The sequence below is a fragment of the Seriola aureovittata genome, chromosome 14 (assembly GCF_021018895.1).
Source record: "Seriola aureovittata isolate HTS-2021-v1 ecotype China chromosome 14, ASM2101889v1, whole genome shotgun sequence".
Taxonomy (NCBI): Eukaryota; Metazoa; Chordata; class Actinopteri; order Carangiformes; family Carangidae; genus Seriola; species Seriola aureovittata.
Window position 1 is genome coordinate 6,768,156 of NC_079377.1, and position 15,347 is coordinate 6,783,502.

The window sequence follows — 15,347 nt, forward strand, 5'->3', positions numbered from 1 at the left end:
GTAATTTTCCTCCAGTTAGTCAAACCCACATGACACTCTCAGATACAAACAGACACAAACACAAGCATTAACAGATTGGCTGTGGTCTAAGCTCTGAGTGGACTTGACTCAACTGCCTCTTGAAGACAAAAAAGCCTCTGCTAAGAAGATGAGGGAAATCTACATGCCCTGAAAACCCTTTTTTTTTTTCTTTTTTTAGATGAGGACACACGCAGAGTGCTGGACCACAGCACAGCCAATCAAATGCTGACACTGCCTATGATCTATGGTCCTCAGCGCAACCACTTTTACCAAGTGTGTGTCTAGGCTGTATGTGTGTGTGTGTCTGTGTGTGTGTGCTTGTGTATCTTAGGGTGAAGGGGGTTTATTCGGGATCTGACGCGACCCCCCGTAGTGAATCCTGATCCTATTGGTCACGATGCTCAGAGTGCTGCTGAGATCTTAAATGAAAATTCCTGCACTCACTCACTCACTCCTCCCGAGTGACCCAGCAGGTCTCCCACCATTATACACGTAAATGCTACCTCTTCATCGGAGGATGTGGCTCCATTTTGCATATGTGTGTGTGTGTGTGGGTGTGTGTGTGTGTGTGTTTGTGGGTGTGTGTGTGTGTGTGTGTGTGTGTGTGTGTGTGTATGTGTGTGTGGGTGGGTGGGTGTGTGCTGTCCTTTTGATGTCAGATGTCACTGAGCATGTCTTAGCATATCAATCATTAAGTGCGTCAGTGTTCTTTTTTTTTTTTTTAGCTGAAACAAGCAGATGTAGTGTTTTCCTGTGCATGAGAGGTTATGCAACAGTAACACACCTCCTCTAAAGAAGCATGCACACACACTCATGCAAGCATAGCTCCTGCTGAAGTTCTAAATGAGTGTGTGTGTGTGTGTGTGTGTGTGTGTGTGTGTGTGTGTGTGTGTGTGTGTTCTGCTGCTGACCCCCTTTACCCCACACAAAGGGGCAGAAAAAGCTCTCTGGAGTCTCCTATTCATCTAAAGCACAATGGAACCCCACAGAGGTTTTCTTCCTGTTTCCCTGTCTGCCCCACCCATCTCCCCCCACGGGGCAGGATGGAGGGGCAGGGGGTACTACCCTGTCCTGCCGGCCCAGCAGCAACTTCAGCTCCCATCTGCCACCGAAACTCTCCCTCCTCCACCCTTTGCATCCATCCATCCATCCCCCTCTCTCGCTCCACTCTCACTCAACTTTTTTCTTTTCTTTACTCCACTCATTGGCCATTTCAAGACCCACGCCAAAATATCTTATGTTTTATTTAGAAGCAAATTCAAACGTCATTGAAAGAATAAAATGCATTTCATGATTGCCATTAATAAAAAGACTCGTCCGACCTTGGGATAAACAGCCCGATCAAAAACATTTTTTAAATTCCAAACATCAATTGCTTTAAATGTTTGGAATAAATTGAAACATTCCCGTATTTCATCATTTGTTTCTATGAACGTGCGCAGGTAGGAGAGAGACCATCTGGTGTGAGATAAACAAGACATTTTTAACCAGAATCCAAGAAGGCATTACATGAGATATTTAAATAGCTTCACTTGATGATAATTATGTACAGGATTCCTGCGAGCTTTTTGAATCACACACAGTTTTAATTACTTGGCATGCTCTATAATATTGATTATATCATTATCACCCCACATTCTAAATAACGTGGGAGCATATTTTCTTTGCAGGGCAAAATAATGACCTGTGCTTAAAACTATATTCATCTCAGGTCTGCCAATCTCTGCTTGAAACTTTCCTCTGCTACTAATTCCGTTTTCCATTCTTTATAGTCAGCGCCCTCCTCCATTTACCTCGCTGTTTTGCCCTCCTACAGAGCCCTTGCTGTTTGCTGCAGATTTATGGTCCAATCTAACATGCACAGTATTGGTAAAGCATTAAACATGTCTACTCTTAATACTGTGAGCTCTCTCCATCGATAAGAGCCTTAATAAAAACATCCCCCTGGTGGATTTGTGTCTCTTCTTCACTTTCCACCCTCCACCTCGACAATATCCTCCTCTCTTAACCACTGTTTCTTCTGCGGCTTTGCCGGCTTTAACCTGGTGCTGCTGCACATCACCTGCCTTCCTCTAACTCTTTTCCACCTATTTCTCTCCCCCTCTCCACATGCGCCGCCTCATTCTGTGGCCTGTGCCAGAGGTTTAATGACGCTTGAATGCCACTGCTATGGAGTTTTCTTCTCCACTCTTTTCTCATAAAGGATATTTAAAAGCCATGCCCTGAGATCAATCTATCTCAATGTGTCTCTCACGGATTCATTTCTCTTCCATCTCCTCTTTCTGTTTTTTCCTCCTCAGTTTCAGATGGATAGCGTTACCCCGCGTAACCCCTCTCCTTGTTTGGTTCACACACATCCTCAGCCACAGCCCCCCCGACTGCAATTGGCACACTTGCTCGAACTGCCACTCTTTTATCTAGTCTATAAATGCCTATTGGTATCCTAAAATCCTTCACTACCCCCTGTAGCCACCCGGGTCAGTTACGCCAATAAGAGCTGAGCAGCTGCTCCCCTCCCACCTCTTTCTCCTTGAGAATTTGAGCATCATAAGCACATTTTAAATATTAACAAAGACCACTTTGCACATATGAATAATACAGCAGAGAGGGCCGTGGCTGGCCAGCGATCCCATCCCCTGCCGCCTGACGGCCATAAAACTAATGCACTGCTCCAGGACAGAATGTGGCCTGCTCGGGTCTGCCAGCAGGACTTGCCTGAAGAACTAGTCTGGCCTCTGGCCTGGCCCAAAGAGAGCTGTCTGTCTGTTTATTTATCATGGTGCCCAACCACCTGTCTAAATCTTTGCAGATGCAACAGCCTGGCAGCACTTTTGTTATGACTACATGTTTCAGAGACACTTTAATCTAATCTGACATCTCAATCTGTTGAGTGTCTTTGAAGCCAAATCTACTTTGGTGTTTGTTTGAGGTTCGCTTTGTTGCTACATTCCTTTCTTTCCGTGCATTGAAAAAGAAATTCATATCTAAGCTGTGGCAAAATTGCAGAATTGTGGCCAAACTGTGTCGCAAGGGTGACAAATATTTCAGCAGCCTTTTACTTGCACACATATAATATTAAAGAACGCGAGTCTTCTTGCATCCGCCGCACTGTCATTCAGGAGCAAGAGGATTCCCACACTTAACACAAACGAGACAGCACATCCTAAAAGAGTGTCACTATTCATCCCGTCCTCTCTGGGAGTGTCTGACATGCTACGCTCCCTAACTCTGAACACTCGACTGCCCTTTCGCTACCCTCACCCTCGCTCTCCTCCCGTCTTTGACCTCCTCGGTCTGGACACCAGTCCCGGGCCCCTCCCCACCCTTCAAAAGATTTACTGGGCACCTGGTCGTCTCCATTTAATCCTGATGTGTCACAAACAGCGCGCAAACACACTTGCCGTATGTCGGTTTTCTAAATCTGATGAAGTCATTAATAATGACACATGCTGAGAGAGACAGTGGACAGCAGGGTGGTTACTCCAGACAAGTGTTCCTGGCAGTCCTGGTAATTAATGTGTATGTCAACACAGAAAGAGGAGCTCCACAGCAGAAACGTGAGCTCAGCACATCCAGAATACGGGCAGGGCCAGGAGGGCTGAGGTGTGTGTGTGTGTGTGTGTGTGTGTGTGTGTGGAGGGGAGGGGAGGGGGGGGCATACACACAACAGGAGAGAAGATAAATGCAATCTGTCTGTCCCATCATGTATTCTCTAAATATATCTTCTCTCCCAGACAGAAACTTTACTGGGGCACACTGAGCTATTGTCCCCTAGTGCCCCCACCCCTCTCTTCCTCCCAGCCCTGCAATCCACCACTGTTTATATCAACGTTTCTCATTTCTCATGCAAGGATTTCACAACGGTCCACAATTTTAATAAACGTAAGCTGCTTTTCTGCTCTGACTGTTCGGAGAATAATACATGCACAGGACCTTGGGAGGTACAGCGGGGATTCTTATTGGCATTCAAAGAAGTTGCAACAGACCTGGACAGACAGTCAGTGTGTCCCTCAGAAGATTACAGCTGTCATTAAGTTAAAAAAAAACAAACCAAAAAAAACTGACTTCTTCAGCAGACGGTCAGATTTATTTATTGGAGTGGTCTGTTAGCAAAGCTTGTGTAGATTCTGCACTCATTGTTGTCCACATTGTTCTTTTTTTCCCCACTGTAAACCGAGCTTAATCCACAATCCACTAAACCCTCAGATTTCTGCCTTGTATTTCAATCTGATCTGGAAAAAGGGGAGGGGAGGAAAAACGTCCAGGCTACCAACAGGCCACACTGAGGGGCAACCATTAATCGAACACTGGAGACGGACAGAGTCACCTTGGTGGTCAGGTCTTGTCCCATCAGCTCAGTGACAGTGACCTGCCCTGTGTGCCAAGTGATTTCATCTCTCTGAGAGCTGGCCTGCACTCTTTGATGGCATTAACACAGGGCAATCCACTGATCAAAGCCTGCTCTGTTCACACTGCAATACTACACCGAAGAAAATAATGATTCAAAAAGTATTAATGGTTCATGCTCAGCTGAGTGACTTCAGTGTCTCAAAAACAACTTCTACACCCCAGCTTAAAACAAGTGTCACTATATTTAGATGCTGTATCTTGCAATGAGAAAAAAAAAAGAGACGACTCTCTCTCTTTCTCTTCCCCCGGAGCACTTGAAGTGCTCCGTCTTACTTTTCACAGGGCTTTGCTGCTTCTTTTTGCTGCTTCTTTTAGGAGAGGCCAAGAAGGCATGGAGCAAAACTTTAATTACTCCCTGCTCACCGGGGGAGTTTGATTTTTCCGCTCCAAGTAGAAAAGAGTGCTCTGAGCTCGGGTCTAAAGCTGAAGACTTTGCTGAGGGTAAAAAAAAAAAAAAAAATGCTGGTCAGCACGCCACCCCAGACCCCAGACCCCTGCACTGTTACAAGTAAGCTGTGATCCAAGACAGTTTTTTTTTATTCACATGGAACCAAAGGTTGTGGTCTGGAGGTGAGTCCGAGGTACTTTTAGTAAAAGTAGATAGTCTGAACATTTTTTTTTGCTATTAAACTTTATCTGGTCTAATTAATAAAAAATCTAACTGTGTGTGTGTTTTGTGCCACATGTGAGTGTGTGTTTTGGGAATACTGTGCCATATCACATGTGCACAGTACTTGACAATGATTAGAGTCCGAACAGATGTTTAATATCAGGACTTACCAGTGCCAGACACGACATATCCCCCAAACAGGAGGAGAAGAACCAGAGGACCGAGACCTTGGTCACGCTGCGTCCGAACAGAGAGCATCTTTTCCGGCTACGCCGTTGCGAAACCTCGTCGTCCACACAGGGGTAACCTGCGGTGCTCTTGACACACCAAGTGGCTCTTGTACCAGCAAAGTCTTTTAGACGGTGATAGATTTCTCAGGAAATACTAACAAGTCCAGTAACTGATGTTAGGTGCCGTTGTGTTGGTAAATAGTTCACTCTTGACGCAAACAGGCTACAAAGCTCAAAACACATCCATCACCCAGCAGCGTGTGGATGTCTGAGGAAGATTGAAAGGGTGTAATTTCCGTCCGGAATCAAAGTTTGAGGAGCTCCGTAGATATCACACCCTGTGGACGTAAAGAAACAATTGATCGGGTCTATTCCTGGTGGATTTCATTTCCAGGTCTACTTGTACCCGGAGCCATCAGAGCAGCGGTGCCACAAAAGTCACCAGAAAGTTTGACGCATCGCTGCTGTGTATGGAGAGACGTGGATCAGACGAGAGAGAGAGAGAGAGAGAGAGAGAGAGAGAGAGAGTCCGATTTCCCAGCAAACAGAAACTTGGTTTGCGACCATACAAAATAAGGACCACGGGACGATGCTGTCAGATAGTCGCACACTGGACTCCCCCCCCCCTCCTGGGCGTCTTGTCTTGTCCCTGTCCGCAAGGTGTAAACAAGAACACGGGGATCAACGCGGAGCTCAACGCCAGCCTCCGGACTACCAGTCCCCGCCTGGCCAATCATACACCATCCTCCTCCTCCTCTCAGAGTGAAGGCTGAACAAGTGAAGGTAAACTAGTAGCAAGCGAGGAGGAAATAGATGGGAGGGGAGAGACAGAAAACCCGGACCCTAGAGCGAACAGCACCGCTCTGGATTCAGCAGGAACAACCAAGCTTCAGCTGCAGACAAATGAGGTTGAGTTCATGAGTTTATTTTATGAGAATCAATCTATCTATCTATCTATCTATCTATCTATCTATCTATCTATCTATCTATCTATCTATCTATCTATCTATCTATCTATCTATCTATCTATCTATCTATCTATCTGTCTATCTTCAAATGCAATGACTGACAATTCCCCTTCTTTTGCTGTAAATATGAACAGTCTGTGGATAGCAGTCTTGACTCTATAAAAGGAGTCCAGTGGCACCAATCCTGGTTTATGAGAGCATATTATTTCCTGTCAATCCATCCTTCCTGCATCCCTGGATCACATTTTCCTCCGGGTGGCCACAAGAGAGCACCCTTTCATAAACGAGCCTTGTCTCCAATGTATGAGGACGAGAGCTGACTGGATTTTCTGCCTCTACTCTTCATTATTGAAGTTGTTTCCCCTGTGTGACTGGACAGTGCTGATGGTGTCTGATTGGTGACTGCATGGACACCACATTTGGGGGGGGGGGGGGGGGGGGCACAGCTTTGGAGGCTTTAATGTGGATTATTCTTTTTTCCAAACAGTGATTGGGCAGGAAAGTACAGCTAAAGACTTCAGCTTCCCATCAGTCTTGTGTTGGTATGGAGATAGTTTATTTCTAATGATGACAAAGGCTTTCAGTTGCTGCACAGATCAGCTGTTATTTAAAACAAGGCCTGTATGAATTTGATGTAGTGGAGTCTCCTCATCTTCCTCTTCTTATTTCTTCTACAGTTTATTACCAACACTCATCTATAAGCTGGGAACATGTCAGTTTCTTTGCCCCTAAGATTTCCCTGTGAGACACCTACACAACACTGGATTATATAGAGCAACAAATCTATGCAAATGTGTTCACTAACTGGGCATATGATGTATAGATGGGTGAGAAATTAAAAGAAAAAATAAATGGATGGAGAATCATAACAAGTACAAATGCCTCCACGTGGCGCACGAGAGCTCATTAAAATTGTATGATGATGCAAATGGTAAGCCTTCACAGTCGCAAGACCTCAACCCAGTTGAACAACTATGGGAGATCTTGAAACAGTGCGCTCCAATACCATCATCAAAACACCAAAAGATATAATATTTTTTGGTGTTCATCCGTCTGTTGGAGCAAAGACTCTGAGAATCTTTGCCAAAGAGCATTGATCTTGTTTTGGAAACTTAAAGGTCCCATATTGTATGAAGTGAGATTTCCATGTCTTTTTTGAATATACAGCTTCTATACTTGTGTCAGTCCACAGAGAAATGCACACAGCCTGTATTCAGAAATTGAGCCTTAAAACGAGCCGTCAGGACTTCCTTAACTTTGTGATGTCACAACTATACAGTCACCACTCTCAGCCGTGCCCCAAGCCCTGCCCCACCCAGACACACCAACCAACCCTGCAGGATGGGGTTGGTGGTGTTTACCTGATATCTGTTATATTTTTATCCAATCACTCAAAAAAACAATGACTGGATTTTGTTGCAAGAGCTCTAGAGAGAAGTCTGAGATACATACATTGAGATTGTTTTTGGTTGTTAGAACCAGAAATATAAAAAATATAAAAAATAAAACAAAGTGTAAAGTATGGGACCTTTAATGTTGGTTTTTCCTTTATTTGTCACCTCTATAAACTATATTATTGAATGATGACAAGAATAAAACCAGACATTTATTTCTATGAAAATATCACAGATTATTACTTTCTGCCTTTCTACAACACTACTCTCTATGGGCATTATCACTCTGACTCATACTGAGTGTAACATTTATTTCTTCTGTTGCTGAGTCACTTTGTTGGTCAGTGCGGAAAGGGTTTATTCTTGCATGACTTGCACCTTGAGTTTGGATTAACACATGTGTAAACTGTTTGAGATTAAATAAGAGACTTTAGAGTAAAACAGAGTGAAGCCCAGAGTTTTAAGCATGGGGCGAGGCTGTCAGAAAGCCAGTATGTACGCACGCATGCTGCTGAGCCCAGAGCGAGGCCCTTCTCTAAGATGTGACAGTATCTGGCAACAGAACAGCATTGCTGTACTTTGCTCAAATCCAACTTCAAAGGTCATAATCCGTCCGGACAAGTGATGACTCCCAGTGCCTCCCTCCTCTGATGACAATTACGCTGTTTCCTGGTGCACAGAATACGTTCAGGATTATTTATTTATTCTCCAAGTCTTTATTGTGACTGGTGAGAGAGAGCAGCAGAGGTGGGAGGAGAGTGACAGAGAAGAGGGACACTGATGGAGACAGTGAGAGCGAGAGAGGTTATGCGTGAAATGAAGTTCGCAGGTTGTGTTTGAGACAGATTTGCCTTCTGAAGCTGCAAATGCATTTTCTGTTTACATGTCTGTGCATGCCGTACTTTCTGATTGTGTTTCTGTTCCATTTTTTACTTGTCCCTTCTTTCATATAATAGCCCTGTACTCAACATTATAACTCTATCGAGTCTACACTTATACAATATTATCCCCAGTCGTTTTCAAATCTTGTCACTTAGCAGTAATTCGATGCACTTTGAAGTGAGGAGCTTGTTCGACAGTTGTTATGTGACTGACTTTGGCGACACATCTACCTTGATGAGGTCACACAGGATGTAAACACTGCAAGCTCTAATTACACAATTTACCCTCTCTTCCCTTCTCCCCAATTATTACTGAGCTGATGACAACGTTGAACTTGCCATTAGTTATTATTTTGTTCTGCCCTTTGCTAAGACTAATTGAAGATATAAGTCAAGGGCACCCAGTGGAAAACTAGAGAGGAAAGCTGGGGGAGAGGAGAACCATAATCAAGTGGGATGGAACTCATATGTGGTGCACCATACAGAGGCAGAGACAATGAGAAAGCCAGGGCTATTATTAAGGCATAATAGGTTATCCGCCGAGGACTGTTTAGCGCCGCTGACTCTCCGCTGCATTGTGTTGCAGGCGTGACATAAAAAGGATCAAGCTGCCTATCTCTGTAAAACAGAGGGGGGCTAAAAATAGGAGGCATGCTCTAGAAGTTGCTGTGGAGATAATTGAATATTATTTTCAGGAATGATTAAGTTGACCTATCCAGTAGACTAATTATTTCTTGCAGGCCAGAGGAGAACTTGTTTAATAGAATTTGGTAGCAGTGAATAAGGCAATCTACAGGCTTTGTGCTCACCAAGAAAACATCATCCATGGAGGAATGAATAATACCAGTCATTACAGTTGGGTGTTGGGGGGATGATCACAGATTTATCTTTTAAGAGTGGTGTCTGTCAGTTTCTTTGGAATATTTTCAGGTCATCCAAATCACATAAAAATCCCCTTATTTTCTTACTTAATTCCTATAAGCTGTGCAAAAAGTTTCTGATTTATGTGCCAAGCATTTGAGAAATCTCCCCTCACCACTGTGGAACTGAGGTGGATGAAATTTCCTTTGTGCTGCTTGAAAAAATGTGTTTCAAAAAGCAGTATCATTGTTACTCCGGATCACTGGTGGAAAGTTACTATGTGCATTTACGGTTGTACTGTACTTTGATTTACTTGTGCTTTAATGTTTTATCACTTCACGGTACTTCACTACGTAGGATGGGAAAAGTTTTCACTTCACTAATTTTCTAAGACAACTGCAGTTACTTTATATATGAATATTTTACAAACAAAAACATTATTAGCTTATAAAATATTATATATCCTCACAAGCTGCAACAGAAAAAGCTGTTTGCACATTAATGAATAATAATACAGTGACACAATATACAGTATATATGATAATCTTACAATAAAAATGACAAGTACTTTTACTGTAGATACTTTGCTGATAACACTTCTGTACTTTTAGTCCAGTAGGATTTTGAATGTCAGAGTATTTTCACATAGGCGAGTGGTGCTTTGTTAATCCTGTAAAAACCAAACCAGCCAAGATTCAGTTGTGTATGATGTCATGTGACCATAGAGTGGTTATACTGAAGATTGTTGGTGTGTTTGTGTGCATACTATATATGTCCATGCCTGTCCGTGTGTGTGTGTGTGTGTGTGTTTGTGTGTGAGAGCAACACAGCATGTATTTGTGTATGTCCCTGTCAGTGTGCATTGACTTCACCTGTCCTCCACCATTGTAATCCCTGGGTACACCTGGGCCTTTGGGCGTCAGGGCTTTTAGCAGATTGCATGTGTCAGACTTAGGACAATTACACTGATTGTTGTCCTAGAAACTCTGCTCACCCTCTGCTTCTGGGGGGGGGGGGGGGGGGGGGGGGGGGGGGGGGGTTTAATAAAATTAAAGGTGACAGAACAATGTGGAAAATGTGATAATATGTCCGCAAGCTGCTTTAATATACATCTAGCTCTACCGACACGGTACAGAAACAGCACCTCGACAAACAAATCAAAATGGTTTTCATATGCTGAAAGGTCACTTCTGTCACAGCCAACTTTATTTAAACCTAGGACAGGTGACTTACAAGTAGACCTCATATGAAACAAATGAAAAAAATCATATTTCTTTTTATTCATCAAACATTAGCACAGCCACTAACACTGTGTCAGCCACTGCCAGTTACAAGCTAAGAAACAACATAAACAAATAAAAGATGCTAACTGCGCGAACCATTCTGATATGTCTGCTAGTCACCGATTTTGGTGCACAACAAACTCCTGAGTCTGGGTCTGACTGAGGCTGAAATGTGTGGCTGAGTATCTGATGTTTCCAGCCCCAGTTTTCCTTTTTTTTTTTTTTTCTTTTTGTGAAAACCATGTTAAACAAAATATGAATCATAGCAGAGCATTTATACATAGTTTAAAACATGTCTGGAGAGGAACTTTAATGCTCATCTTTTTCTCTAATGGCCATGGTCAGACTGAAGTATCATTCGTAAACAGCAGACTGATGGTCATGATGGTCATTTGTGCGAGTTTAGAAAGAGAGACCAGACTCCGAGGAGAATACAGCTCTTTCGTATCTCCACCCTGTCGAGATAAGAGATACGACTACAAGGTGCACACAGGAGGTTTCCTCCAGTAGAAAGTGAGAAGCAGGAAACATTAGGACACAGCGGGATCTAACAGCTACAGGTGGTATCATTTGTGTGTGTGTGTGTGTGTGTGTGTGTTATTTTACACCATATTATTGTCTTTGAAACACACAAAAGAGAGAGAAAAGTTTTTTGAAACACTGTAAGTGTTTATACAGTGTGAGCTGTTAGAAACTGAGAAAGGGAGAGATCTGTGTGAATGGTAGTGTTATTAGGTGGTAAGACTTGAAGCTGCAATGAAGAGTGGGTGTGAACACTAATTAAACATAACATGTGTTGGAAGTGGAGACAGTGGCAGCTTTGGAGCTGACAATCAAATCATCAGCTATTAGAAAAGCTTCAATGTTACTGTCATTATATCAAACAGACCACATTTATGTGATTGACTGGAGGGGAATAATAATAATAATAATAATAAGCTTCACATGTGGGAGTTTCTTACCCACTGTGGGCCTCTGTCAGGTAATGTCTCAGTTTATTAGTCCTGATATGAACTATAAACCCAAATTTTGTTTATGATGAGGGGCGTCAGGGCAGAGTCATGATATTTCCTCAGGGAAACATTATGTACACTTTATAATATCAGCTGCTCCGCACATTCACTATAGGCTACTAGTCATGTCCAGACTTTAAAGCAACATTATAGCTTAGTTTCTGTATGTACTTGTGTGTGTGTGAGCATGTAGGTGTGTGTGTGTGTATGTGTCTAGATTAATGACCACTGGCATAGGAAATGCCACCGACTAGCGTTGTACACAAACACCTTCTAGTTTTGTGACGATACAGGGAAACGCCTCGGGGTGGAAACATGACTTTTGCTGTCCTCTGCTACTCCCTCCATCCCTCCCTCTCTTCATCATCCATTGCTGCTGTTCACCTGTGCCACCTCACTAATGATTGCTCAGCGGCCATGAGTCGACCATGCATCATTTACCAGGAGTTCCAGAGAGGCAGCGAGGGGGGGGGGGGGAGAAAATGAGAATAAGGAGAGAATGAGAATGAGGGGAGAAGTTGACTGAGGTCCAGACACGAGGAGACAAACATGTGCTGCAAAGGTAGTGTAAAGGGGGGAGGCAAGGGTAGGCTACAGGGGACCAGGAGGCCCATTTTATTAATCACAGCCTTGATCTGGTGGGAAACGCTGACAGCTCTGGATGGAAATAATACTCAAGAGTTGCCACTACCACACTTCTGCGCGCCACAGAGAATGGGTGGAGACTGAGGAAAAACATTCCCCTGGAAAGGAACAAAAAGAAACGGTCCTGTCATGATGCTGTATGTGTGTCATTTGTGATTAATGTAATTGCACAAGCAGATTAATGCTAGTGAGACAGAGCAGACTATAGTTAGCATGCTGCACAAGAACTGCTCAATATTTGGAGGTGTGATATTTGCAGAAATTACTGTTTGATTTGATATGTTAGTGTCATGACTGCAGGAATAAGGGCTCCCTAACAATATATTTCTGGTTTCAATAACATTCACATTCATAAAGCTGTTTTTGTGAATGTGAAATGAACTGACTTTTTTTTTTTTTTCCCTGACACATTTGAATGGTTTTCAACAGCTATACAACAAAACAAAAGCAGAGTTTCACACTTCAAACAAAAAAACAAAAAAACCTGCATGATGTGGTGAAAAAAACAGGAAATATCAACTCCAGTCTAATATCACAGCAATGAATTGTTGAACTGAAAGTTTATTCCACCAAATGCATGATGAGCTCTTTGGCTAGCCTGGACAGGATTTGGTGGCATCCCACAATGCAGCACAGCACAGCAGGGTGACATTACGGTTTATATCAGACAGATAAATAAATGTAATGTTATGATTTACCTTTCCAGGCACAAAGACAGAGCAAAGTCAATAGCACAAAGTGACTATTTCTCCATATTCCTCATGCAAGCTGAACGGACACTATTATTAGGTGTCTGACTGGATGGCCAATCAAGCTGATAATAATAGGTTGGATTTCTGCAGACAGAGGATGGATAACACTGGAGCTGACCCCACAGTACAGACAGCCAGTGGTCATCTTATTAGCCTAGAAAAAGCTCAGGTGTGGGTGTGCTTTGTTTGCCTGGACATGGTCTCCCATCATACCAATATCACCTCATTTCTGGAGGTGGGAGCCAACACCGGGGGGAGGGAGGGGGAGACGGCGAGGGAGGGAAAGTGAGGAGGAGTGAGAGCGATAGAAAATAGGCAAGAGGGGAGGGAGAACTTTTCCAGTGCGAATAATCTCTGATGAATATGATTGCACTCGACAGTGATAATACATGTCATGTTTGTTATTAGATTAAATTAAAGAACAGTGTATTTGGCCTTTCCACAAATTACACTGAACATCTGTAAATGGGGATAATCAGTGTATTGGCGGCCTGTTGGAGAAACCAGAGGGGCAATCATGAGTTTATCTTGTTTCCATGCATACGTTTTTTTTTCTTCTCTCACCTTTGTGCATTGGCAGTTGAGGCACTTTTTCATTTTGAGGGATGCAAATCTTTTTGTGGTGCAGTCAAATTTATGCAAAGGAGTAAGTTGAGGTTGAATCCACAGATGCCTCAAATCAGGAAGTGGAGATTATGCAAGCATGACATTAGGTTATATTGTTGTGATGGTAAGTTGTGTGTTAAAAACAACCAAAGGACAAATTATGGATACTTATCTTTTTTTTAGCCCCTTTTTAAACACACAGTATGTAACTTACTATTGTTCGGGGTCACCCATTCAAAACAATAACAACAGAGGGCGTTTGGTGACGTCGTGAAGTAGTGTGTGATCATGGGAGTTGTTGTCCTTATCACCATTGTCATCAGCTTCTTTCAGTATCAGTCGTTCAGGTTTTCACCAGGAACCATATTATCTACAGACCCGCTGATTATAAAAAACTGAATAAAGTAGTTTCACATTTAAAGTCAGAAAACGACCAAGGTGTGAAAAGTGTATTTTAAGAATGTGGCCTAAAACTGGAAGAAAAGTCAATTTTGATACTTCAACTACAACACTGACACATGCGCATGGGAAATATGACATCATTGACAGGCGACCAGATGAAACGGACTGTTACCATGATTAAAATCATGTATTTCTCTTGGTTTGAAAATTGCTGGAAACATTTGGGATAACTCAAAAACTCAAGTCAATTTTAGACATTTGACTGTGGAAAAGTTAATGTGGAAATGTTACTGTGGAAAAGGTCATTTCAGCAGTGATTTGAAACATGAACCATGAGCCACTTCTAAAGCCACACGGAGAGTCACAAAATGTGAGTCAATAAATCTTTAAGTACTTGGTTTGTCTTTTTTTCTGTCTTATACAGAAAAAAATCTCTCCAAAGAAAGAGTGTATAGGAGGCAGACAGGAGAACAAATAGGGAGCCACTATACTGTAAGGTAGGTCATAACCTGGGATGAAATTAATGAGCAAGTATCACACCTCCTTATTGGGAACAGACAGTGTTTGAAAAGGTGGACATCTGGTGTCAGAGACACATCTGCTCCTCTCATCTTCTACATGATTGTGACTTGAAGGATCACAAGGCGGCAGGTGTTAGCTGGGCAAAAAAAATCTCTATGAATCCTGACCTCCTTTGTAGAGCAATCTGACAAAGTTCAACGATGCCTATAGAAAGTAATCCCACTATGTGACGAGCGGCGGGGATGTGAGCTTGTGAAGCATCGGACCTGCAGTCCTGCTCCTGTCACATTTCCTGTGTTCAGGCTTTAAAGCGGCTCCTTCGGCGACTAAAAGAGACAAAGGAACAATCATACAACTAACACTGTGAGTAAATGCGCTCCCGGGCTCCCACATTCCCTTTGGAGGGCACACCGCAGCCTTTCATCTCTGCTCCCCTCTGTATCTCCCCTCTCATCTCGCTGCTTTATGTTCTGCTTTCTGAGCAGAGTTCAAACACTGGGGACCAGTTTAAATACTGGAGGTTCCCACTGCAGTGCTCCAGTGAAGTAGAGCATATAGTGAAACATAAAAAGCTCAGGTTTTTGCTCATCCCTCCCCCTTTTTTTTAGGCTAGCCTCACATTTTTATGACTTGTCTCCCCTTCTTTTAATTAAAGTATACTAAAGGCACTGTTGTTACACTGAATGTTAAGTTTTAAGACTAGGCGATTAAAGAGCAGGAGAGAGCTGGATGGATGTAAAAGGACACAA

General features: G+C 43.0%; 1 protein-coding gene across 3 annotated transcripts in view; it reads right to left on the minus strand.

Moving 5' to 3' along the window:
• unc5b (unc-5 netrin receptor B) overlaps positions 1-6,041 on the minus strand; it is a 51,024-nt gene extending 44,983 nt beyond the window's left edge. For 2 of the 3 annotated variants that reach the window (XM_056396147.1, XM_056396145.1), the window contains exon 1: positions 5,212-6,039. In XM_056396147.1, the coding sequence (XP_056252122.1) occupies positions 5,212-5,299 (88 nt within the window). In that variant the 5' untranslated portion in view covers positions 5,300-6,039. Of the gene's footprint in view, positions 1-5,211 lie in introns of all 3 variants that reach the window. The other variant, XM_056396146.1, reaches the window with a different exon arrangement.
• Positions 6,042-15,347: the final 9,306 nt, after the last annotated feature.